Genomic DNA, 24,776 nt, shown 5'->3' with positions numbered 1-24,776 from the left:
AATGAATTTCCGTCCGAAAAATAGATATATAGAGAAAAATAAACTGGGGCATTCCTGTAGCGGCGAAAAACTAGAGGGGAATCGACTAAAGTGACTAGAATGACTACCAAAAATGACCAATTCAATGTTTGTATCAGGGTTGTTGCGGATGTACAAATTTTGACATCCGCGGAGGAGGATGTGGATTTTTTGAGACTCATATCGGATGCGCATTTTAGAATGTATTACATAAAAACAATTTTAAGTATTGTATTTATTATCTTTGCGTTTAATTATTAAATTTAAAAATGGGTGAGTTATATTTAATAAAAAGCAAGATTGCAGCCTTCTCATATTGTTATCTGTTTCTTATAGGATCGTATATTAATCCAGCTCCGCTAAATAGTTGTTCGCTGGGAACACTGGCTGGTGGAAGTGATAAATACCTCAGTGCATCTTTGGAGAGCCTTTTAAAGTCTTTTTGATGAACTTTCCACCAATCAAGTGGATTATTATCCAATTCTAGTCCTTTTTTATTTCGGTAACATGCTAATTCCCTTCGGAAAAGTGCTTCGTGACTAGCGTTATCAGGTTCTCCTTCACCTTCGTTTTCAGTTAATGAATCTATCATCATTTCCATATCGCTTCTGAAGCAAGCCTTTGTTTTATGTTTATAAAAAATATCATACCTGCATCTTCTTTCTTTTTTTTAAAGATTTTCATTGTTGGCGCTCTCAAATAAAACAAACTCTTCTGTGAGCTTTGATTTCAAGTGGTTTTCAACGAAAAAGTCGTGCGTCCTTTTCGTGAGTATGTTTTACGACATCATTTGGATTCGGACTTGTCAGGATCATTTTTATTTAAATTAAAATAGATCCAGATGCTGCTTTTTGTTGGTGGCGGCATTTATGTTCTGTATTTCTATCACTTTTTCATTTAAAATATAAAAATAAACTGTGTCCTATGGCCACTTAGCTAGAGCTTTTATATCCTCAAATCTGTGACCATTGCATATGATTTGTTGTTGCTTTTGTCGTCGCCTACTTGGGACCGAGATTTTTTAATTTAATTTTTTTACGAAGGGTGAAAGTGTCGTTTTTATTGATCAAGGTATAGTATAGTATGCCGTGCTGTTGCTATTTTTCTAATTTGAAAAAAAAGAACCGTTAAAAAACATCCGCATCCGCAACAAACTCCGCATCAGTTTATGCGGATGCTGATGTTGGAATTAATGCGAATAATCTGCAATTGCGGATGCGAATATTCGCAACATCCCTAGTTTGTATGGTGACAATCACTTCTGATACCTTAAAAGCTTTCACAATAAAAAAAAATCAATAGGCATGTTCCAACGCATTCGTTGTGCTAGGAATAGAATAAACAGTCTTGTGTCTGTCAAAATAAAGAAAAGAAAAACGCATGAATATTATCAAAAATAAAAAAAAATCGTTATGACAAGCGTTAAACTATAGGAAACGATTGTATCACCTAACACCATCTATGTGAATGGTGGATAAGCGCTCGAGATGTCTTCATTTGCTCAAGAAAGATAGTTTTTATACGGACTGCAAGAGTCCGTTACACTAGTTATTGAGACTACAGCGAACGTTAAAAAAAAGCTGCATGATAATACTATAGCTTGTATATATAAATGTGTCATCTTTTTTTTAAAGAACTGTCAAAATTGTCATATTTTAGGGAGAGCGATTTTTCTCCTTGTAAGAGATTCAACTCAATTCAATTAAACGATTTTTAAGACAATTCCCAAGTTAAGGTTGCCATAACGTAGTTTCAAGTTTAACAAAGGTAATAAGCGTTTGATAGCTCTATTCATATTCCATATTGCTACAGAAACTTTCGAACTTAATTTTTGTATTTTGTTTATTTTGTCAAACTTTATAATAAAAGATTTCAGATGGAGTTTGAAAATTAATTATAATTTTTTCCACTGAACCCATAAGAGGGCAAGAATAGCTAAAGAGGTGAAACCACTTTTAAGGGGGTTTTGTATGAGAATTAGTATCGACTAGCCGTCCATACCAAAATGACAATGGTGACAACTATTATGCCATCACTTTTGACTACTAACTAACTAAGATCAAATTGAATGATTGTGAAAAATCCCGACATGATTTACTCGGAAAATTCCTAACTTTAATGAGATATTTTCAAAGAAGTAGAATTTTATTTTACAACAACAAAACATAACTGTGTCTGTATTGCTGCATTTCCACATTTCTGTCTTATGTGAGTTTAAGGAAAGCCGAAATCAATATAAAGTAATATTGAGTGTACTTTTCATAAACGATTTTTTAGCGAATACAAATTATTTTTGAGTTTAACGAACCTCCAGTGGTTTTGTTAATTTTACGTTATTATTTATTATTAATGTCTTCTTTTTACACTCAGATAATGAGGCAGGATAATTTCCGGTCGCTTTTTGGGATATTAAGTCCGTTCTCTATTGTGTCTCTAACTAGGAGTATAGTGGAATTAATTTTTCAAAATAGACATCCATTTTAAAACTTTGTACTTTTTGGGTCCAAAACTACACGATATAACGGGTAAAACGGGACATCTGTCAAACTAAGTTGTTTAACCAATTTTGTTCGTCAGTTGAAAGTTTGACATTTACGAAAATTTATAACTAACTATCGCACAACGCATACAAATTATTTAAACCTACTACAAAAATGGTGATTCTGGAGTTTATGGTTTACTATCGTTCAACTACGCACGAAATTGGCAAAATTTTAAGACTGGATTGGGTACAGATATTGTAACACCTGTGTAACAACTTAAGCCAACTGAACATTTACAACGTCGTCGTAGATACGTTGAATTGGTGCTTGAACAACAAGCGTTGGATTTTTCTTACAAAATTTTCTTCAGCGAAGAAGCAAATTTCTCACTCCGTGAGTATTTTAATAAACAAATTGTTTGAATTTGATGTTCCGAAAATAGTCACTTAGAAAACCCACATCATGTAATTCAAGAGAGGTCATTACATCCACAAAACTCCATGTTTGGTGCGCTCTTTGGTCCGGAAGTGTGATTGAACCTTAATTCTTCGAAAACGACGATGGAACGAATGTCACCACCAATTCGGAGCGGTATGGTCATATGATAACCGACTTTTTTTGCCCGCTATTGAAGAATACGACTTGGAGACTGTGTGGTTGATTAACAAGACAGTGCCACATGCCACAAAACTCGAGCAAATATGGCTTTCTTGAAAAAGGCATTTTCTGTCCGCTTTATTTCTTGTCTTGGCGATATCAACTGGCCCGATGAACTTTTTCTGGAGACTATACTGAAGACCGTGTTTGACAGAAAAACCACTTCAACAACAACATTCGTCAAGTTATGGCTCGAAAAGTACCTCAAAAGAATCGATGCTTGCAACAACTAGCGTGGGTTAATTTAAATGATGTAGTGTGTTTTATTTACGTTTACTTTTGAAACCGCAACATGAATAACCCTGTATTACGTTATATTTCTTCTGTTAATGATTCTGGATTTACGGAGTTTTGTTTAACTCACCTCTATAACAGCACTCGTGGTCAAATCTCTCCAGTCTGTCTAATAAAATAGTTGTTTCGAGAAAAGTGATCATCATTATTATTAATTTAGTTTACGAAAACAATGGTTATATTTTAATTTATGTTTGTATTTCTATTAAGTAAAAATAAAAATTAAATAAAAAAAATTATTAGCAGTATAATTTTTATTTTTCCAAGCAAATGCAAATGCTTATAATATTTTTAAACCATTTATGGCACATAGATTTGTTTTTATTTATTAAAAATGATTTCTTTTTTGTTTCTAATAATTAATAATTTTGTAATACTTTTTTGTTTAATTATCAATAATTATATGGATGTGCATTAAAAAATGACACTTGATATATATTTTTGTATTTAATAAAACAAAAATTAATAAGAGGTTAAATCTACTGTTTTTAATACTTATGGTTCTTATACTTCGATATAAACAATATATAATTTAACATCCCATGTGATGTACAAATTTTGTTTTTAGTTGTTAATAGAAGAAAAAATTTGTTTCTTTATTTTTATAATACTATTTTAACCTGTTATTATACATGTCACCGCGTAGTTTATCATATTGTTAAGCTGTTTCTTTTTAAGAGCAATGCTACAGGAACCTTCTAACAAACTAGCAATTGACATAAACTTGTTTTAATTACATTTTTTGATTTTTATATTTTACGATTTGGTTATGTATGTAATTCAAAATTCAAATGTTTTTAATTGCAATTGCAAAACGATTTGCTCTTGTTTTTGTTCAAAGTTATTTAGGTAGGAATTGTTTGATTAATTTTGTTTATATTATTATTATATAATAAACTAAGCAATACATTGTTTTTGTGACGTGCGAGGATATTTTTAATGCTACTGATACAAATCATTATTATTTAATAGTTCTTTTAATTTATTTATAATTGGGTGTAACAACCGATTTCGAATAAAGCCTTAAAGTCTCTTGCATTTTTATAACTAATTTATTTAATTTTTATTACAAAAAGGAAACAAAAGTATTTATTAAAATTATTTTTATTGCAAACTGGTACATTTGGTGGGTAAGATTGTTGAAATACATAATATGAATAAATTGCACATTTATGTAACACTTATTCGGTGGGTGTTTATTTTATTCAAAAGGGATTAAAATGTTCAGGATTTAATTGGGTAATGTGAATAAAATTGGCCACTGGATGATACTGAGTGGTTCCTAAAGCATTTTAGAGAAATTCAACAAGTAAGAGATTATTTTTACTGCCCACATAATCAAAAGTTCCACCTATTCCACGGTTTTTCAATTTTAAAACACATTTCCCAAAAATTGATTTAAAGTAAAAAGTGAAATAAAAAAGTAATATTACATTAGATCCTTTCTATTTGATCTATTGGAATCTTTATTTAGAAAATTAAAATATTTTATGAGTGCGTTACCATTCTCTTTATTTCTATGTAGTTAATTTATTCAGCCAGCCATCATTGTGTAATATAGTTATTTTATTCTTAATTTGAAACGAATAATAATTTAACTACCATTATCATACATAACACAAACACATTTATTCCTCTCAATCCAATACGCAGACAAATTTCATGTGCCAAAGTTCCCAAACGGTTATATTTTTCTTTTGCTTGTTTTTATCACAGATATAAACTGCCAATTTTTAAATTTGTTGACATAATTTTTTTTTTAATATTAAGTGAAATGTCTTCTTTAGGAATATTTTTTTAAGAACCCCAAAATAAAATTTAGTCTAAATAATGATAAAAAATGATTATTTATTCATAATTTTGTTTTCTAAATAAATGGCACGTTACTTTTTTTTAAGTTAAAAATAAGATTTTACTTTTTTTTTCTAGACGCTCAGCGAATATTCACAGCGTTTTTCTTCTTCTCTTAATTTGATTTACATCAATACTATATATTTTATTGCACCCTGGATTTTATCCAAATATATTATTATTCAATAATAATAGAAAAAAAGAATTAATATAAAAATCCTAATACCTTACTCACCAATTCAGTTTTAGCTTCTTTAATAATAATTATAATTATAATCGACTTAATAATTAAATTGCCTTTAAATAAATTACTTAAAATATTGAATTGAAAATATAAATTAATTGCTTTCAACTCGAACTCCTTCGGGGTCCTTACGATGGCGATCCTCACTCTTCCATGAGCTGACAGGAATATGAGGAGCAGGTAGGCAGTTTCTCAATGATTGAACCAATTGGATGGTATCCAAGAGGGCTTGTGTGTGTTTTGTTTTTATTAATTTATTGATTATAAGTATTAAAATGGTGCAAAAAACACTTTACTTTAAAAGCAGAAAGTATAAAAATCCGAAAAATTCGGTAGGTTTTTTGGAATTGAAGGTGTGGAATCAATTGGATAACAAAGATTTGTTTTTTTTTATGAACGGTAACAATATCAATTTTTCAGTTTTTAAAAAAGGAGCACTTCAGTAGTGCAGTACAACATTTTTATTGACTGGATTGGAAAATCGAACAAGACTTGTGTTTCACAGTTTCTGGTTCGACAGCGAAAGAACAGCCAATTTTAAATGGCTAACGATGCAAGAAGTTCTTGAAATTTAAGAGCCAGTAACATTTCAACAAAACATAAAATAAAATATAAAAACAGGGTATGCTTATAGGAGATGAGATTAGAAATGTTATTATAAGGGTAAAGGAAAATTCAATAGAAGAGCAACAAAAGAAAATCAGAAAAGCTAAATCATAAAGCAGAGTATTATTTTTACAGAGTACTTACTTTTTTGAAGGCTCTCACTCTGCTTGCCATAAGGTTTGCACATCGAAGGACGTATGTATGATTTCATTCGAGACATGTTTTTCATTAACTCAGAAAAGGCTCGAACAATTTTTTCTTGCCCTACTGTTTGGCCTTCGCGTACATCTTGTCCACCCCATGCTCCATTGTGCAACGCTAATAAATCCTTATTCGACTCTAAGGACTCTAGATTGGAACTAGAAATAGAATGAAAGAATCTGATTGGAAAACAAAGAAAAAATATAATAAACAAACATAAAACTTACCGTAAAACATCAATATTTTTTTGATTCTGATCTGTGTGTGAAGAAATTGTTGATGGGGATGGTGGTGGTGGTAGATGTGGAGATGAGCTGGGAATATGATGTGGGTTGTTTCCTGTTTTTTTTTTAGGGATAGAAACAATATTTTATTTACAATTCAATACAAAAAATGTCTTAATTTTTTCGAAAGAAATTTCTCTAACATATTAACGTACCCTGAGCTTGCTGCAAAGCAACACTTCCTCCTGGAACGGGAATGGGTATGTTCTGTTCGTAGTGCTTTTTATCCAGTTGCTGTAGCACTCGTTGTTTTTCAATCGACGAAAGATTACTAAATTTTTCCAGACTCTGTTGAGCCATTACACGATTCTGTTGTTGAATAATAGCAGCAGTTATCTGTTGTTGCTGCTGCTGTTGTTGTTGCTGTTGTTGTTGTTGCTGTTGCTGCTGTTGTTGTTGCTGTTGTTGTTGTTGTTGCTGCTGTTGTTGTTGCTGCTGCTGATGTTGTTGTTGTTGCTGTTGTTGTTGATGCTGCTGCTGTTGTTGCAATTGCTGCTGATGATGCTGATGATTGTTTATTTGAGTCTGTAGATTTTGCTTCGAAATATGCGCAATAGATTGAGGAACTTTTTGAGCGCTATTATGACCTTTACTCAAGTCAACTTCACCACCTACAGAATGAGGTGGCGGCATATGTTGCAAGAATTCTGGTGAAACACTTGCAAAAGGTTGTTCCATAAATGGAATTGGTGGCATTGGCAAGTGGGTCTTATAATAACGACATGCTGGCGACGGGCAGGATTGAACCACCTCTACAATAAACTCTTTTTCCATGCCAAAGTTATCACGTCCAATTGTGTACGATTCAACAACGGCCCTCATTGTTGCTTCAACACTCAAATGCAAACCATGAGGACCGGACATATGTTTCAGCATTACAGCATTAGCAAAGTGTTCGAAGGGAAGGACTATTTTGCCATTCTCTCTCAAAATCAGGCGTCCTTGACCATCAAGAGTCAATCGATTAGCTAAAATTCTATAAAATAAAATTAAGTGGCTTACCAATTTCATATTTTAGAATAAATTTCAACACATTTCAAAATTCACAAGCTTTAAACATTAAGTAAAGCATATGATTAATCGTCTTTAGCAATTGATAAAGCAGTTCAGTGTGAATTTAATAAGGTTTAAATCTAAGTGCTTGTAAATTTTTTATTTAAATTTATTATTTGGCGTTAATTAACAATGTCTTTAATCAAAATTTTGTTTTTTAAATCATTTGGTTTAGCTAAAATTGTTTTCTCTTGTTCTTACAACTTAAAGAGTCTAACTCAACTGCTTTCCATAGTAATATTTTGGTCTTTAGGCAATAAGTTAGATAAACTCATATTCGATTTGTTATTGAATTCCTGACTTTAGTTAAATTTTTGTGACCAGTTTCTTATTTAAGACCTTTAACACTTACTTTATAAATTTTCGTTAAACCCAGTAGTTCTGCTTTGTAGGTTACTTCTAATGATGTTGGGCTAGCTAAATTTTCTTCATTTTTAGACCAATCCGAATACTTTCCGAAATGCAACCATAATAAATGCATAACAAATACACAATTTTAAATACAATAATACAATTAAATTGAATGGAAAAAGGAAGACTATTTTGAACGCTTACTTGCGTTTATACCTCGATTATTATAAGACCAGAGTCATAACACCTAGAAATAAAAATCTGACCTTCCGAAATTAAGCAAACGGCTCTTTCTGTCCAAAGAAAAGACTACTTTACTAACAAATGGTATAATAGATGTATGCAAATGTTTCGAAATTCCTCAAAAACTAAAATATAAACTAAAAATGTTTGGTGTTTAATCATCCATTAACTGTACTCAATAACATACGAAAATGGAGAAACATTAATATATAAAACCTTTTTTTTTTGAGACTGTGGACAGAAGCAACATTTTTTTAAGAACGTTAATCGAAAAACAGGTTTCTAGCTTTCAGAAAATAATATCAAAATAATAAAGGTGTTATCGTTGTTTTTCAATCTTTGATTTTCTATGTCGGTTCAGTTTTCTAAAAATCTACATACCCCGCCTAAGGCGCCAGTTATATGTAACTATTATGAAATCGATCCGGAAAAGTTTTTGAATCGACATTTCAATCAGACAAACTTTTTCGATGACAAAAATTTTTAATGATAGCTTACCCTGGTTAAAAGATGAGATCGAGAAATCGAATCGAATTGAGATTTCGATCCAGGTAGGTATATGGTGGCACTGAATTAAGGGTTCGAATTCAAATGGAATCGAAATGATATTTGGGTTTTATTTGTGTACGTACTGCTACGTGAATAACTTTGAAATAAATTTCAAATTTTATAACAATGATCTCAACACAAAGACGAGCGCAAAATTAAATACAGCTTAGATAGAACCAAAAATACTCCATTTAAAGGGAGTATTTTTGCTTAGAAGAAACAAGAGGGAAAAAAACTTATCGCACGCACACAAGTAAAACATCACACACCAATAACTCGATTCCCCGATTCAGGTTTACAAACAAATTCTTGACTCGATTCACCTCTTTCATTGAGATTGGATCGAGTAATTCTATTTCGATCCGATCCAGTCTATACGGCGCTAAATCCTGATTCAATTCTCCTTGTAAACGCGGTATATAAACAACCTGTCAAAAAAATTCCAATGTTTGTTTTCAATGATGAAAACCAATGATAGCTAAAACCGTTCGCTTAATTTCTGCACTAAATTTCAAAAAAAGAGATATTTAAAGAGTGGGGATAAAAATCTCTCACAAATAGACAAAACTACAAAAAAGTAAGCGAACGGGAACAACCATTTTTTCCAACAATTTAACTGTCAAAAAAAAATATAAATTTTGAAACATCCTTTCGTTTCGTGTTAAGAATTTTTTTTTTTTTTTTGAAAAAACTTGATTAAATTAAAACTTGAAAATTTAAATCTTGTTGCTTTTCTTTGGGAGAAGAATTTTTAATTTTATAAGTGACAGCAAAACCCAGCAATTTATTTGAATTCTATCAAATTTGTCACTTTTCACAAATCAGCCCAAAGAAATTTCCTGGGCTGAAATTCGAAGGTGGGGAAATATTTTATTCTTATTTTGTATTAGAATGTTTTAGGAAGGTACGCAAACGGACATAAAAATAAAATATCGGATTTAACGCAGGTTCTCCTTCTATTCAAAGATCAAACTTACTGGAATAAAATTCTCAATCTAAACTGCATTTCAACGCTTGAAACTATTTTGAGTTATACATATTCCTTATTGAAATCTTACAAACGTTTTAAATAAGATTTAATTTAAAAATTTCCATAAGTACGTCAGTACCTAGTACCTTCGCAAAAAACATTTTAAAATCTCCTTTTTTACCATGTACCTATACTTAATTCGTGCATTGGCACTTTATTGATACTCACTGCAAGTAGGCAGCACTCGGAAGCATAGCACTGTCCTTCAGATCAGAAAAACACTGCAACAATTCAACACTTGGATTCCATCCCTTGTTCTGCAGATAAAGTTGCAAAAGCATGTATAGCTTTTCAGTGACATAGCCAACTCCTTGCATTGTGCCATGTTGAGCATCAGCCGCGAGGGCAACATGATTGTTACCAGAACCAGGTGTGACCACAGAAGTACTTGATGCTGGGCTAACAAGGGGTGGGCCTTTGGAAAGAGCAGCCTTCATTGTTTCTGATAAGTCCATTTTGTAGTTTTCAGGATAATAATTTTTTACATGGTCCTGAGAATTATGTATTACCAAATATGCAACAAAATTAAAATAAAATCGAAAAAAAAATAAACAATGTATTATCCTTACCAAATTATTCATACTGTTTACACGAACTTTAAATCAAAAAGATATTTTTTTCGCTGCCCTGCTGCAATGAAAAATGAAAAATCTTGTCCAGCCCCAGATTATAATTGGAATTGAATTGGAGTATGCCAGTTTCTGATTTTCTGATAGGAAATAGGAATTATGACTTTTCCTGCAGAAGGATCCTTTTAAATTGCCGCCGACATTAACTTCGAAATTCGATAACTTGGCTGGTGTTACATTGAAGGAATCTAATTGGAATTCCGGCACATTATGATTGTTTAAATTGTTGTTTACTTTCACTTGAGTAAATATTTAAAAAGTTAAAAATATTTTTTTTGCCGCTAGGTGTATAAACAAATTACTAAATAAACAGAAAACACACGACCAAAACCAAAACCAACAAGTCAATATTTTTTGCAATTCAAACTGTTATACCGCAAAAATTCTGCTGTTCAGACAAATTTCGCTCTTCTATTATAATTCGAAGTTAGAATGGCAGCATTCAGATTGAACTTCAAATGTCATTGAATGACTAAGTGTATACACGATGACTACAATTTTTTTACCACTGACTTGGGAAGAGAATCAAAAACTAAAATGTTAAGTTATTTATGCACAAAAACGATGGAACTCCATTTTAAGCTAGGGAGTTTTAATGAAATTTTAGGTCTGGCGCACATTGGGTAACTTAAAATTACTCGGTGTTGCCGATAACATGGATCAATGAAGTTTTTGTCCGCCTTCCATTTTATGTAGTCTGAGTTAAAACAATGAAAATAATTTTGTATTTCAGATACAAAATTCGCATTAATAAATGTGCCATTTTTTAAGGGTAGTTAAACTTTAAGTGTCGATGTTGATTTTGAATAAAACATAAATTATTAGGAAATTACTCTTTTTTCCTTTTTTTATGATAATATTGGTATAGTATAAAATTGTGTATCAAACAAATATGGCCGCTGTGATCACAACGGTATACCTCCAATAGGTACAAGTTTTCGATGACGCTGAAGCATAATTAAAGTTCTATGCCGTTAATGTGCCTAAATATTTCATCCCTAAGCTCTTAAATTGTTGCTGGCTTATCAACATTCACCTTTTATTTCAAATACCCACAAAGAAAGAAGTCCAACAGTGTCAAATTAAATGATCTTGGCGACAAATTGCAATCACCACAACCTGAGATAGTACGACCAGACTTCGCAGAAAAGAGCCATTGTTTCGTTATCTTTGCGAAAACAATTCACAACTGACTGACTGATTTATTTTGGAAAAAATATTACCCAATTAACTCTTCATAAACTTCACCATACAGTCACTCTTTGTGGGTGCATCGGTTTTTCGACAATAACTCTTGGATTACTATGCGGCAATTATGCTTATTGACGACTACACTGAGGTAAAAATGTGCTACACCACTGAAGATGATTTTCTTCGAAAAATGATCATCCATTTCTTGCCACCGTTCAGACCATTTACGACGCTTGAAATAGCAAAGAGGCTTTAGTTCTTCAGTCAATTGCAACTTTTTAGCGTGTAAATGCAAACAAAATTGCATTCAATCTAAATTTTTTCTTTACGTTTTTTAAGAATAAACAAACAGCTGATTATTAATTATTTCGGAACACACTAAAAGCATTATTTTACTTTGCATTCTCACCTGTCAGTTTTACATTCAATGATCAACTCTAACCCCAAATTTTTGATTCCAATAAGGAAATTTGTGTCCAATAACATTAATTCTCCTTAAAAGCTGAATGAAATTAACATAATAAAATAACGATAACTGACATCAAATATTCAATTTGAAAGTATAAGTATTTTGGTTGTAGGTATAACGTGTAACCATTAAAAAAATACAATTGAACTGATATGCTCCGATTAAAAATATAAGTATTTCAAAACTCCAAGAAAACCTTTTCAATTTTATATTTTGCACTAATTGAATGGCAGTCAGAGCGTGAGCCAAATGATGGGCTAGCGAGAACAACTAAGAGCTGTTTAAAGCTGTGAGCAGCTGTTATCATGTATTATTAAAGCGTAAGTCACCAAGGTACAGCTTGTGCTAAGAAGATTTATGTGTAGAGTAGTACGTATGCTCTCCTTAAATTGAGCATAGAATTTGTATCACCCTGTGAACGTTGATATAACCACAATATTTCTTTAATTCACAATAAGACTACTGATAACAAGAAAATCCACTATCCTAATCAGGAACAGATGTTTACCTACTTTTTCCTTTAGTTCATCGTTTAATTTGACTATTACCTGTTGTTGCCACGCTCACGCATAAAAGAGAAGAGTAGGTAGTACGAAGATTTGTGTTGTGAATTCCTTTCAAACCCTTATGTTTTTTAAAGATATTTTTTAATTGTATTTTGTTGATTATAATGTCCCTCATGAGATTTACCAACACTTTGCTGGCCAAAGCATCTTATCACCGAATTGGACGTGTAAGCTTTTAAACTTGTACTTATTCTCCATGCATTAATTTTAATAAACACCTTGTAGTTCTTCAGCACTATAAAAACAAATCATGAACCGCAATTTCCCGGTGCAACATCACATTACATAGAAACTCCTAAATTAACAATGCCCACGGAAATGACCCCGATTCCAATTTATCGTGTAATTGATTCGGCTGGTGCAATTCTAGATTCCTCACAGGATCCTAACCTTAGCAAAGAAATTATACAAAAAATGTTCAGAGATATGGTGCTGTTAAACACCATGGACAAAATTCTCTATGAATCTCAACGTCAAGGTCGTATTTCATTCTATATGACTAATTATGGTGAAGAAGCATCTCATATCGGTAGTGCGGCAGCATTGGAACAACGTGATTTAATCTATGGTCAATACAGAGAGGCTGGAGTACTTGTATGGCGGGGATTCAAAATTTCTCAATTTATTGACCAATGTTATGGTAACGTAGATGACGCTGGTAGGGGTAAACAAATGCCTGTACATTATGGGTCCAAGGAGCTGAATTTCGTGACTATTTCAAGTCCTTTGGGTTGGTTATAGACTTGACTTTCTTAGAAAATATGTTTCTCTTATTAACATGAATATCTGTTTGAAGCGACACAAATGCCCCAAGCTGTTGGTGCCGCCTATGCCATAAAGCGTAAGAATAATGATACGTGTGTTGCTTGCTATTTTGGCGAAGGTGCTGCTTCCGAGGGTGATGCCCATGCTGCATTTAATTTTGCTGCCACTCTAGACTGTCCAGTAATTCTATTTTGGTATACAATTACTTTATTTTTTAGTAAACAATTGAATTTTCAAACAATCTCTTGTTGTATAGTCGTAATAATGGATTTGCCATATCAACGCCTTCATGCGAGCAATATAAAGGCGATGGCATTGCAGGACGTGGACCAGCCTATGGAATTGCAACAATTCGTGTCGATGGAACGGACATCTTCGCTGTCTACAATGCCACAAAACTTGCCCGTGAATATGTGCTTAAGAACAACAAACCCGTTCTAATCGAAGCTATGTCTTACAGGTAACTAACAAATAATAAAATAAGTGTTAGTTTGCAATCATCAAAGAATTTTCTAATGTTTCAAGAATAAGCCACCATTCAACATCTGATGACAGCAGTGCTTATCGTTCAGCGGACGAAGTTGAAATATGGAATTCTGAGCGACATCCTATTTCTAGACTTAAGAATTACATGATCTCTAAAGGAATTTTTAACGAATCTGAAGAGAACACTTTTGTCAATAACGTACGAAAGAAGGTTCTTAAGCAAATTTCTGAATCGGAAAAGAAACTTAAACCAAACTGGAAAGAAATGTTCGAAGATGTCTATCATGATATGCCGAATCATTTGAAGTAAGTTTAATAATGATTTTCACACCAAATAGAAAATACAATTTTGGCTTAACTTAATTTTAGGGAACAAATGAAAGAACTCGAAGAACACATTGCAACTCACAGAGATGCGTATCCGTTGAAGAACTTTAAAAATTAAAATTCGAGTGAAACAGCTAAGCCACGGAACGAATAGACTAATTTGAATGTGCATTTATCTTTTTTATAAAATTGAAACTAAATATTTTAGGATAAGGGAATTTTGTTAAGCCTTGTAGAGGTCAAAGTTTATATTTTAATGTTTTCAATGGAAAGTTGAGAAATAAATGTTTATTTTTAAACCCAATTATTTTTGTCTGGTAAAAAGAGCACTGAAATAAATTTTCAGTTCAACATTGAAGAAATTAAATTGTTTCTAAAATTGTATTTAAATCTTTTTATTTTGTTACTAGTTACTTCTATTTGTCTTACCTTATTTCCTTTTATTTTAACTCTCTGCTCGTAGTTCTACGTTAGGTTGGTCTAACATTTGGGGATGGTCCTCGAGAATTTTCTTTGATATTCGCATATTTTCAAATATCGACGCCAAATTCCAGCTGTTATGCAGTAGAGAATCTTCAAATGTAAAATGTCCATGCCTAATGCACCGAATTGCCTTGCAATGAGCCACCGTTCGCATTTCTATGCCAATCTCATGAACTAACATTGCCAGATAGTCTTCGTTTTCGTTGATTGCAGCTATTTCTAAAGTAAATTCGGGCCGATTGAAGTCAATCAATTTTATTCCATATAAAACAGGTTGTGAGTTTGAAGCCGGACGAATGATGCCTTTTGACGCCATTTCGTAGGCGGCCTGTGATTGAATATCAACACCACATAATTCATACATCTTTCGTTGGTGGGATGCTTGAAGAGATGAAACCATGCCACTTATTTTTTCAGCATGGACATGATTGAATTTTGACTTAACAGTAACTCTGGAGTCATAGAAATGTGTTTCAGTAGCAGTGCCAAGACAACCTTTGACATGATACACTCGAACTGGACGATTCATGTGAATTTTGGATGATTGTTTGAGACCACGATTGATTCCGAGCACTAAATTATTATTTAGAAATTGTTTACATCATTCAAAAACTGTAATATTTTGACCTACACAAAACCCCACTAGTATGAAATCCAAGTTTAGATACTGGGGCACATTTGATATCTTGCATTTGATATCGAGGGCCAACTGCTAGAATGTGATCCGATAAATCGGCCATTTTACGTACAATTGGCCCTTGATCGCCTCCAGGTTCGAGCATTTCCATCTTTCGAGGTTCTCGTACTTCCAACTGATTGAGATCTACATAGATAGGTTTCAAATAAATAAATTGCAAATTAGGTTGCGGGCATCTGAATAAACTTACCCCTGCATAAGTTGTGTAAGACTGCTAATCTGACATGACCAGCTTTTCTTCCCGCTGGTTTGAAAACATTCGCTATTCCATTTAAGTACTTGAACGCAGTTACAGCATCGTATACTTTTGTTAAAGTCATACTTTAACTTTTTGGAGAGCGGCACGCAAGTTTTGTTTTGGGTTATTCTGTTCAAAAAAAAGTCAGCAAACTTCAAGATGATTTGTATTGTTTGTGCACGATGAAAATAAAAAGACTCACAACTGTCACTTGATTGTAAATTGTGCTGATGCTAGATCACAATTAATTTTCGATTTGTTAAATTTTATTTTGCTTTTTTCATAAAGGGTGTTTTTTTGGTCATGTTAAAGAAGCACAGTGACGAGAAAATGTTCAATGAATTTCGGCAACGGGTTTATACGGTTATATTAATACATTGTACCTCTCATTTCTCGTAGGTTAATTTCAACAAAGGTTTTTATGATTATAAACTTAAATATTTGATATATGTATGTTGAATTTACTAGTCTGATAATATGGTCAATTCTTATAAATTAGAAAAGTTTTTTGGGATTTAAATTTAATAGAGTTAAAAAATGGAAAATCAATTATTAAAAATGTCTCTAGTCTTTCAGTTTACGTTAATTAAAAAATAAAAAGAAGTTCAATTAAATAAAGTGCACGGGTGCATGGGTCCTACAACTTTTTTACCATCGTAATGTCATGTTTGATTGAAATATCGAATTCGAATTTTTATCATATGGTTACTATATATCTCAATTAAAATGTGCAAGTTATTGCATTGATATTTGTGACCTTCATATATTTCTTAAAGTAAATTTAAAAAAAATATAAAAATATGTTAGGAAAACTATAGTAAAACCACCGAGAAAGAGGTTCTTAATAGGCACCACTAAACACATTGCCTAGGTTTCTAGTATATTATTTTGGCAACTAAAATTGCCTTTGAATTAAGGCAACTTTGTCGGAAAGTTAGCCAAAAAAATAATGTAGATTGCCCATGGTTCGAAGAATACAAATAAATGACAACTTTCTATTAACTAAGATTTAATAAAAAAAAAAATGAAATATATGAAAACCTTATTTGTAATAAGTTAGCATTTTATAATTCTAAAAATTGTTTTAAAGGAACTACAATTTTTAAAGAACAATATAACAACAATATAAGATATTAGGAAAGCAATTGTTAAAAAAGCGCAAAAAACATGTTGAAAATTAACTATTTAATGGTCTATTTTGTATTGTAAATTTTTTATAAAAACATTATCCATCTGAAGTATTTTGAATAGGCCCTTATTTAGAACCTCGGGGTAGAAGAACGATATCTAGGAAAACGTTAGCATATCAAAAAAATACCCATCATTTACATCGCTTAAATTGGTAATTACACTTTCTGTACACAGCATCACCTGTGGCTGATATAAATACATTTTATGAAAAGATTTTGCTTCAACCTTTTTGGGTAGTTTATTTCTTTTTTAATTTTTTACGATTCATGCTTATTTTGAGATTCGAACGAAACGTTTATTCGAGTGACTAGATTTATTCGTTCGAATAAATTTGATTTATTTTGAGATTCGAATGAAAAATATTCATTGCAGAAAATGAACCGAAATGAACAGTAGTTTGGAGATCAGCTGTTCTAAATGATTTGACATTTTGATTTGATTTAGTGTGACCACACTAATTTTTTATTTTCGAAAATTCTTATTTTTAATTCAGAGTTTGTCACAGATTAACAGTTTCTGGATTGAAAAATAAAGTAAAGTTAATAAAGTGATAAAGAAAAACATCCAAGACATGAAATTAAACATTTTTTCAACTAACGTAACCATTTTGGTTTGAATTTTCATGTTGTGTTTATATCGTTTAATATGTTATGTATATTCGTCACACATGGTCACACTTTCAATTGAAATGAAAACAATCAAAGTTTATAAACTTCAAATCGATGTAGATTTTCTTATTTTGGAGAAAGGAAACAATAGCAATAGTTTTGTTTCTAAATTCTAATGGCGAAGAACGAGAACATGTTCTTAGAAGAAGGATTATAGATGCACCAAATTCGTTTGCGTTTGACGATTTAAAGTAAGTACCTATAAAATTGATGTTAAATTATTCTATTGCAAAAATAAATCCTGGTGACTAAATTGATTTTGTTTTGTAGATTTGTAAGGAACTTTCGCCTCAATAAACTGGCATTTAAATATGTCTTGGATGAGCTTTCCATCGAGATACAGGGGGGAACTTCTTTGTCCATACCGTAGCACCGTCTTTAGATGGAGGCCCATGGCTATTGAGCTTCACGGCAGCATCTCTTCAAAACCGGTCAAAATCTATACGGTTTACAGAAAAACCTTTCGCTACCTGCGGATTCTCCTCCATCAACCTTATCAGTATTTCTTTTTATTCCCTATTTGTCCAATTTGACTGTGTGACTGTGCCCTTTATGAAATAACAAAAAAAAACTCGTCAATATAACTAATTTCGTTTAATTATCGTATAAAAATTGTTTAAACTTACATCTTTCTTCAGCTATTCACCAGAAAATATCTGAACGACACAAAAATGACATTTGATTCGAATCACTCGAAAGTCAAAATTTACTTAGTTTTTTTTTTTTAAATGAACTTTCGATTGAATCAGCAAACTTTCGAATCGATCGAATCTCAAAATAAAATCTTCTCGAATTCGAATAACTTTCGATCGAAAACGAATCTCAAAATAAGGGTGATTATCTTAACTTATCAAGAAATGATTCACGCCTTTGCGCACATCATAAAAACGAAACACCTACATTGAAATAACGCATGAAGTATTTTATACATAACTTACGGTTCTAAATAAAAATATTTGTATAAATTGACGTCATTACACAAAGTTCATCCACCAAGACATTTTCTTGGAAACTTGCGTCTCTTCAAATTCTAAAATTAATCATAATTCCATAAATAAATACCTACGAGACCAAGTGTTTGAGTTGGGTCAATCAATTTGAGCAAGCAAAATAAAAATCCCATGCGGAAGCACCTAAAATCCAAATTTAAATAAAAGAGAAACAAACTTAATTTATTATTTTGTTCATTCACTCCAAGCGTGCTTTACTTTATTTTGTTGTTGTTCTTTGAAATTCTTGATCAAATAAGAATTGAAGTTTATTACATAAGATGAGATAAATTCAATATTCTTATTATGACTGCGTATATATTTGTTTTAATAAATTAATAACTATTGAGAAACACGGCTCAATTGAAAACAGTTCCAGATGTTTTTGGTTAGATTTCAAAATATTATAAAAGTGAAGGCACAACTCAGAAATTAAACATTGAGAAGAGTTGGTGTCCTTCTTGGAATGACAAAACAGTGTTGTTTTCATTGAGAATGATCGAGAGGGGGTTTTGTTTAATCGACCTCTTCGATGGTTGGGCCAGCACCTGCTCCAGCGCCAGGGGTAGGTCCGGCACCAGCGCCAGGAGCACCACCTGGGAATCCGGGCATGCCTCCGGGTGGACCACCGGCTCCTTGGTAGAGCTTGGTGATGATTGGGTTGCAAACAGCTTCCAATTCTTTCTGGCGGTGTTCGTATTCTTCCTTGTCGGCCAATTGGTTAGCATCCAACCATTTGATGGTTTCGTTGCACTTGTCGAGAATGGTGGTTCTGTCAGTGTCAGCGATCTTGCTCTTGAGGTTGTCTTCGTCAAGAGTGGCCTTCATGTTGAAGCAGTAGGATTCCAATGCATTCTTGGCGGAGATGGTTTCCTTTTGCTTCTCATCCTCGGTACGGTATTTCTCGGCTTCATTGACCATGCGTTCGATGTCTTCCTTTGAGAGACGGCCCTTGTCGTTGGTGATGGTAATCTTGTTTTCCTTGTTGGTTGACCTTTCCAAAGCGGTGACGTTCAAAATACCGTTGGCATCAATATCGAAGGTGACTTCGATTTGGGGAACGCCACGTGGTGCTGGTGGAATTCCAGAGAGTTCAAATTTACCCAACAAGTTGTTATCCTTGGTCATAGCACGTTCACCTTCGTAGACCTGGATCAACACACCGGGTTGGTTGTCGGAGTAGGTGGTGAAGGTCTGGGTCTGCTTGGTTGGGATGGTGGTGTTACGCTTGATCAAAACGCTCATTACACCTCCGGCAGTTTCAATACCCAAAGACAAGGGGGTGACATCGAGGAGCAAGAGATCCTGTACTTCCTGGGACTTGTCACCATGCAAAATGGCAGCCTGAACGGCGGCACCATAAGCGACAGCTTCATCGGGATTGATCGACTTGTTCAATTCCTTGCCGTTGAAGAAGTCTTGCAACAAACGTTGCACCTTTGGGATACGGGTGGAGCCACCAACCAACACGATATCGTGGATGGATGATTTGTCCAACTTAGCATCACGGATGGCCTTCTCGACGGGGTCCATGGTAGAACGGAAAAGATCAGCGTTCAATTCTTCGAAACGGGCACGGGTGATCGAGGTGTAGAAGTCAGTTCCTTCAAATAGTGAATCGATTTCAATGCTGGCTTGGGTCGATGAAGAAAGGGTACGCTTTGCACGTTCACAAGCTGTGCGCAGACGACGAAGGGCACGCTTGTTGGTGGTCAAGTCCTTCTTGTGCTTGCGCTTGAACTCATGTACAAAGTGGGTAACTAGACGGTTGTCGAAATCTTCACCTCCCAAGTGAGTGTCACCAGCGGTCGACTTGACTTCGAAGATACCATCATCGATGGACAAGATGGACACATCAAAAGTACCACCACCCAAATCGAAGATGAGAACATTACGTTCACCAGCAGCCTTCTTGTCCAAACCGTAAGCAATAGCAGCGGCTGTGGGCTCGTTGATGATACGCAAAACGTTCAAACCAGCAATGGTACCGGCATCCTTTGTTGCTTGACGCTGGGAATCGTTGAAGTAAGCTGGTACTGTAATGACAGCATTCGAAACAGTCTTGCCAAGGTAAGCTTCAGCGGTTTCCTTCATCTTGGTTAAAACCATGGATGAGATTTCTTCTGGGAAGAATGTCTTCTTCTCGTCCTTGTAGATAACCTGGATTTTTGGCTTTCCTTCAACACTGACAACCTCGAAGGGCCAGTGCTTCATGTCAGACTGTACGGGTGCATCTTCGAATTTACGACCAATCAAACGCTTAGCATCGAAAATGGTGTTTGTTGGGTTCATGGCGACCTGATTTTTGGCGGCATCACCGATGAGACGTTCGGTGTCTGTGAAGGCGACATATGATGGTGTCGTACGATTTCCCTGATCGTTGGCAATAATTTCAACTTTGCCGTGTTGGAATACACCCACACAAGAGTAGGTTGTTCCCAAATCAATACCAACAGCTGGAGCTTTCGACATCTAAACATTAAAAAAGAAAAACATATATATATTAAATTGTATTCACTAATTTAGTCTTCATTTAAACTTAAGAACATGGACATGTAGTTACAATAATGGAAGGGTTAACGAATTATGAAAAATTAAGTTTATGACACTTGAAAAACAGTTAGTCAAAATTTGGAAAGAATGCAGCTGACTACATATGAAGTCCCTTATGCTGATGAACCTGCCTAATTGTTGCACAAAGTTGGAACATAGATCAAAAAGTATTGTAAAATCTGACGACTGTAGTATAGGTTGGATGATTTGTATCAGATAAATAGGTAGTCATGGTGTTAAAATATGTTCATTCAAATAAAAAAAATATTATATTTTATATTAATTTCCAAATTCACTTTTTCACATCAACCCACACAAAATTGGTTGATTTTGACATTTCTACCCTGTTTTTTGTTCAGTGGGAATTTCTTTGATTTTAGTGCTCAAATGTAAGGTTAAGTCCGAAAAAGAAAATATTTTTAATGACTTGAAGGTGTTTCCTCGTATTAATATTTAAAACATGTTGTATTAAGACCCCCCTATTTCATTTTTGGAACTTAGTTCCTTATTTGTTGTAAATCCTGACCATGAGTTTTGTCATGTGCTTTATAACGTGAAGGTTTGAATCTTCACAAGTGAAACACAATCATTATCTTCTAAAATGGTTAGAAAAATACAAACCGTCACAGAACCACAATATATAGGTATATACGTTTACATGTGCCTGCAAAACCACATTTCAAGCAAAGATTAGATGTTTCGCGGTCAAAGTCCATAACAATATCAATAAACCATTGCCAAGCAGTTCGATTTGCTTAAAAAAAATCATTATGTCGTGAGAAGACGACGCAACGACGAGGCAGGAAAACTACGAAAACTATTCAAAATACAAATATGAATTACGCAATTCTAGTCAAATAAAAAATAATATAGGAATCTACTTTGCAAACTTTCAGAATAAAGTCGAATGAAATTTAAAAGAAAAACTTGATTAGTATTTAAGTATGTACATATTTATCACTCACCGACTATTCTGACTAGTAAGAAAAATAAACATAATTTTCATTATGACACATTTCTGAGTTGTTTGACTGCAATTTCATACAAACGTGTATGAAAAAAAAAAAAAAACAACTTCAACTTATTCATTACAAATTTATCGATTAGGTAGGCATAATACACGACACATGCTTGAACCCTTTCACAGCTTAAATCATTCTAGATGATGACGAATAAGAAACAGTTTGGAATCTTTCCAGAACAAAAGTTCCTGACATGTGTCGTACATAGAGTAGGTACTACAAGTAGTATATAATATACTTTTGGAAAACGCATTGCGATTTTGTCTTGCGCGGAAATCACGTGGTTGCTATGCAATATTAAAGGGAACTTTTCTTGGAAGAAAAATTATAATTCAATTATTCTTAAAACAATTATTTATAAGTCAACACCGAAATCATAACCAAGAAAAAAGAAACACATGGTTTTTTAACAAAGGAAATAAATTGTCACGATGCGGGATAAGGGACGCTTCACGCTTCCATATGAACCATCTGCCCCTACTAAAAAAAAGTCACCTTTGTGTGAAAGCGGAAAGAACATTCGAGAAAATTCACATGGCTTCATTTTTTTTCTTCAAACGAATTGTATATGAAATGAATGATGTTCAAGTGCAAGTAAAAAAATTCCATTTCGGATAAATTGGATGTTAAATTGGAAAACTAATGTACTTTACTTTAATAGAACAATTTTCTTTTTCCGTTAGATTTTCTGATTGTGAATTTGAATATCAATCATACATATAGATTTTAACGAGGGGATGAGTAATAAAGAAAACCATTTTGTAACCTTTTTCAGGACCATGCTCAAAAGTAATGTTTTCTTATCAATCAAAATGATCTCATAACTAATTTAATAAAAGTAAATTATTTTGAAAAAAAGTGCCTCACCTTTAATATATTTTTTGTTTTATTTAGCTTTGATTAAATTAATTCTTATTAAAAATGGAGGAATAATCGTTTCGCGTTCACGAAATAACTTTTCACTAGTTTAAGGAATACTTCAGAATATGAACTGATAGAATTTTCGCAAGCGACAGTATTTATATATAACCGAAATAAGTGCTGCCATAGTAGTTTTCACTGGAACTAAGAGGAAATTTAAATAGAAAATGAGTTATGATACTATTGGATGTAGTACTTTTTAGATAAAAACAATTTTTTATTGAAAGTGATTGTTTTTAGTTCCTGATTTTGTGTATTTTGAACACAGAAATTCCAAATTGGCATAGCAATTCTAAGCTTGTGGTTAAATGAAATGAATAAAATGAAGCACCTGTTGTAAACTCAGTTTCTTAAAGGTTTTGTACTTGGTGCGAATAAAACTGTGTGTGTTTTTTTTATATTGTGTGCACACTCAAAGCTGTTATGATTATCCTTATGATGATTTAGCACAGTGCGAACAATTAGGAAAAGGATATATGATTGGAACGAAGAAACCGATGCACATTGGTTTTGAATGAATGTTCGACTAAAAACGAATCCCTGTACTTAACTTGTGGGTGAAAAATTGATGCAACAACAATAACTTGTAACAAGACAGCGTGGATTATGCAGTGTATAGCAGTGAAAACAAATGTGATCCATATACAGTCCCTGGCCGTATTATTATTATTGTATTTAATTTATTTTGTATGCAGAATATAAACTTCTTCCTGGAAATAAAGCAACAGATTTAAAGATTTTTTTTTGAAATTAATATTTTCAGTTTTGTTGTTGTTATTTTTGTAATTTTTTCAACATTTTGTTGAACCTCCTTTTGCTTTAATACCAACCTCAATTCTGCGCGCCATTCTGTCAATGCTTTATTTGACTGTTTCCTGCATTTGTGGGTGGTGATTCCACACGCGAATTACTATTTCAATAAGTTACCGCATCTTTAGCTGGTGCCCTCTTCAGCAGCTCCCACACGTTTTCAACTGGTTTCATATCGGGACTGTTTCCCGGCCAGTCCAACAGAGGGAAGTTTTCTTTCATAAAATAAGTTTTTATGGACCAGGCTGTGTGGCATGAAGCTCCATCTTGCATACAAATGTTACTATACAATGTAATTATACAAATTCTACAGTGCGTCTAATAATATGGCCAGGGACTGTAGAGTTACGTAAAACATATTCTTATAATATTCTAGAAATAATTAGCAGCTGTAAGTGATGACTCACGGGATTTTCCATGGATAAATTCGAATTTTCTTCAAAAATTGTTTTTTTGTGGCGCATATAACACGATTAAAATAAAAATATATACTTCAAAATCACTCCAGTGGAAACAAATCAATAGTAATTTCTAGAAAAAGTACAAGTAAAGTCTACGACGGTAACACTTTTTATATTTTCCAATTTTAGTAGCCAAATTCCATTTCCATGCTAACGCCGAGTGCCCGCCGAAGCCGAGCCGATGAGAAGCCGATTAGTGAGGGAATGAAATGAAATGATATAAAATGGTACTTTTTCTCTCCCTCGGCTAAGAGCTAAACAATTTAAATAAGCCAGACGCCTCTCAAAAGGCGGCAAATGAGTCAGTACGCTACGCTGCTACAATACAAGTACAGTACCGTAACGTTCATTTGAACAAAAATTCATAATATGAATTTTGGATTTGTTTGAAGTGGGGGATAACACATTTAAAAAAAAAAATGTATTTATTTTGTTTGAACCGGTCT

The 24,776-nt window shown here is 33.2% G+C and overlaps 4 protein-coding genes and 1 long non-coding RNA gene across 6 annotated transcripts; 2 read left to right on the top strand and 3 right to left on the bottom strand.

The window, feature by feature from the left end:
- Positions 1–3,628: 3,628 nt before the first annotated feature.
- On the bottom strand, positions 3,629–10,863 carry LOC129940473 (adenylate cyclase, terminal-differentiation specific). Its single transcript, XM_056048818.1, has 6 exons — positions 10,434–10,863; positions 10,033–10,355; positions 6,794–7,614; positions 6,582–6,693; positions 6,298–6,512; positions 3,629–5,775 (listed from the first exon to the last, which is right to left on the bottom strand). Exons 1-6 carry the CDS (start codon positions 10,443–10,445, stop codon positions 5,642–5,644), a joined length of 1,617 nt encoding a protein of 538 aa, XP_055904793.1. The 5' UTR covers positions 10,446–10,863; the 3' UTR covers positions 3,629–5,641.
- A 1,741-nt stretch (positions 10,864–12,604) lies between these two features.
- LOC129941075 (2-oxoisovalerate dehydrogenase subunit alpha, mitochondrial) lies at positions 12,605–14,601 on the top strand. Of its 2 annotated transcripts, none has more exons than XM_056049616.1 (7): positions 12,605–12,735; positions 12,794–12,886; positions 12,945–13,449; positions 13,516–13,678; positions 13,741–13,944; positions 14,010–14,276; positions 14,340–14,601. In XM_056049616.1, the coding sequence occupies exons 2-7, from the start codon at positions 12,824–12,826 to the stop codon at positions 14,413–14,415; spliced, it is 1,278 nt and encodes a 425-aa protein (XP_055905591.1). In that variant the 5' UTR covers positions 12,605–12,735; positions 12,794–12,823; the 3' UTR covers positions 14,416–14,601. The 2 variants fall into 2 exon arrangements, with proteins under 2 accessions (XP_055905591.1, XP_055905592.1); XM_056049617.1 differs by having other exon boundaries at positions 12,647–12,739.
- Positions 14,602–14,676: 75 nt separating this feature from the next.
- LOC129941076 (pseudouridylate synthase TRUB2, mitochondrial) lies at positions 14,677–15,900 on the bottom strand. The gene is made up of 3 exons (XM_056049618.1): positions 15,668–15,900; positions 15,412–15,603; positions 14,677–15,353 (listed from the first exon to the last, which is right to left on the bottom strand). The coding sequence occupies exons 1-3, from the start codon at positions 15,795–15,797 to the stop codon at positions 14,743–14,745; spliced, it is 933 nt and encodes a 310-aa protein (XP_055905593.1). The 5' UTR covers positions 15,798–15,900; the 3' UTR covers positions 14,677–14,742.
- A 1,295-nt stretch (positions 15,901–17,195) lies between these two features.
- LOC129942608 (uncharacterized) lies at positions 17,196–18,411 on the top strand. Its single transcript, XR_008781064.1, has 2 exons — positions 17,196–17,765; positions 17,845–18,411. It is a non-coding gene; the product is annotated as an uncharacterized LOC129942608 (long non-coding RNA).
- Positions 18,412–18,745: 334 nt separating this feature from the next.
- On the bottom strand, positions 18,746–23,165 carry LOC129942607 (heat shock 70 kDa protein cognate 4). The gene is made up of 2 exons (XM_056051623.1): positions 23,006–23,165; positions 18,746–21,035 (listed from the first exon to the last, which is right to left on the bottom strand). Exon 2 carries the CDS (start codon positions 21,033–21,035, stop codon positions 19,080–19,082), a length of 1,956 nt encoding a protein of 651 aa, XP_055907598.1. The 5' UTR covers positions 23,006–23,165; the 3' UTR covers positions 18,746–19,079.
- Between the last annotated feature and the right edge of the window lie 1,611 nt (positions 23,166–24,776).

Source organism: Eupeodes corollae, chromosome 1 (genome assembly GCF_945859685.1).
Source record: "Eupeodes corollae chromosome 1, idEupCoro1.1, whole genome shotgun sequence".
NCBI lineage: Eukaryota > Metazoa > Arthropoda > Insecta > Diptera > Syrphidae > Eupeodes > Eupeodes corollae.
This window is presented reverse-complemented; position numbering and strand designations above follow the sequence as displayed.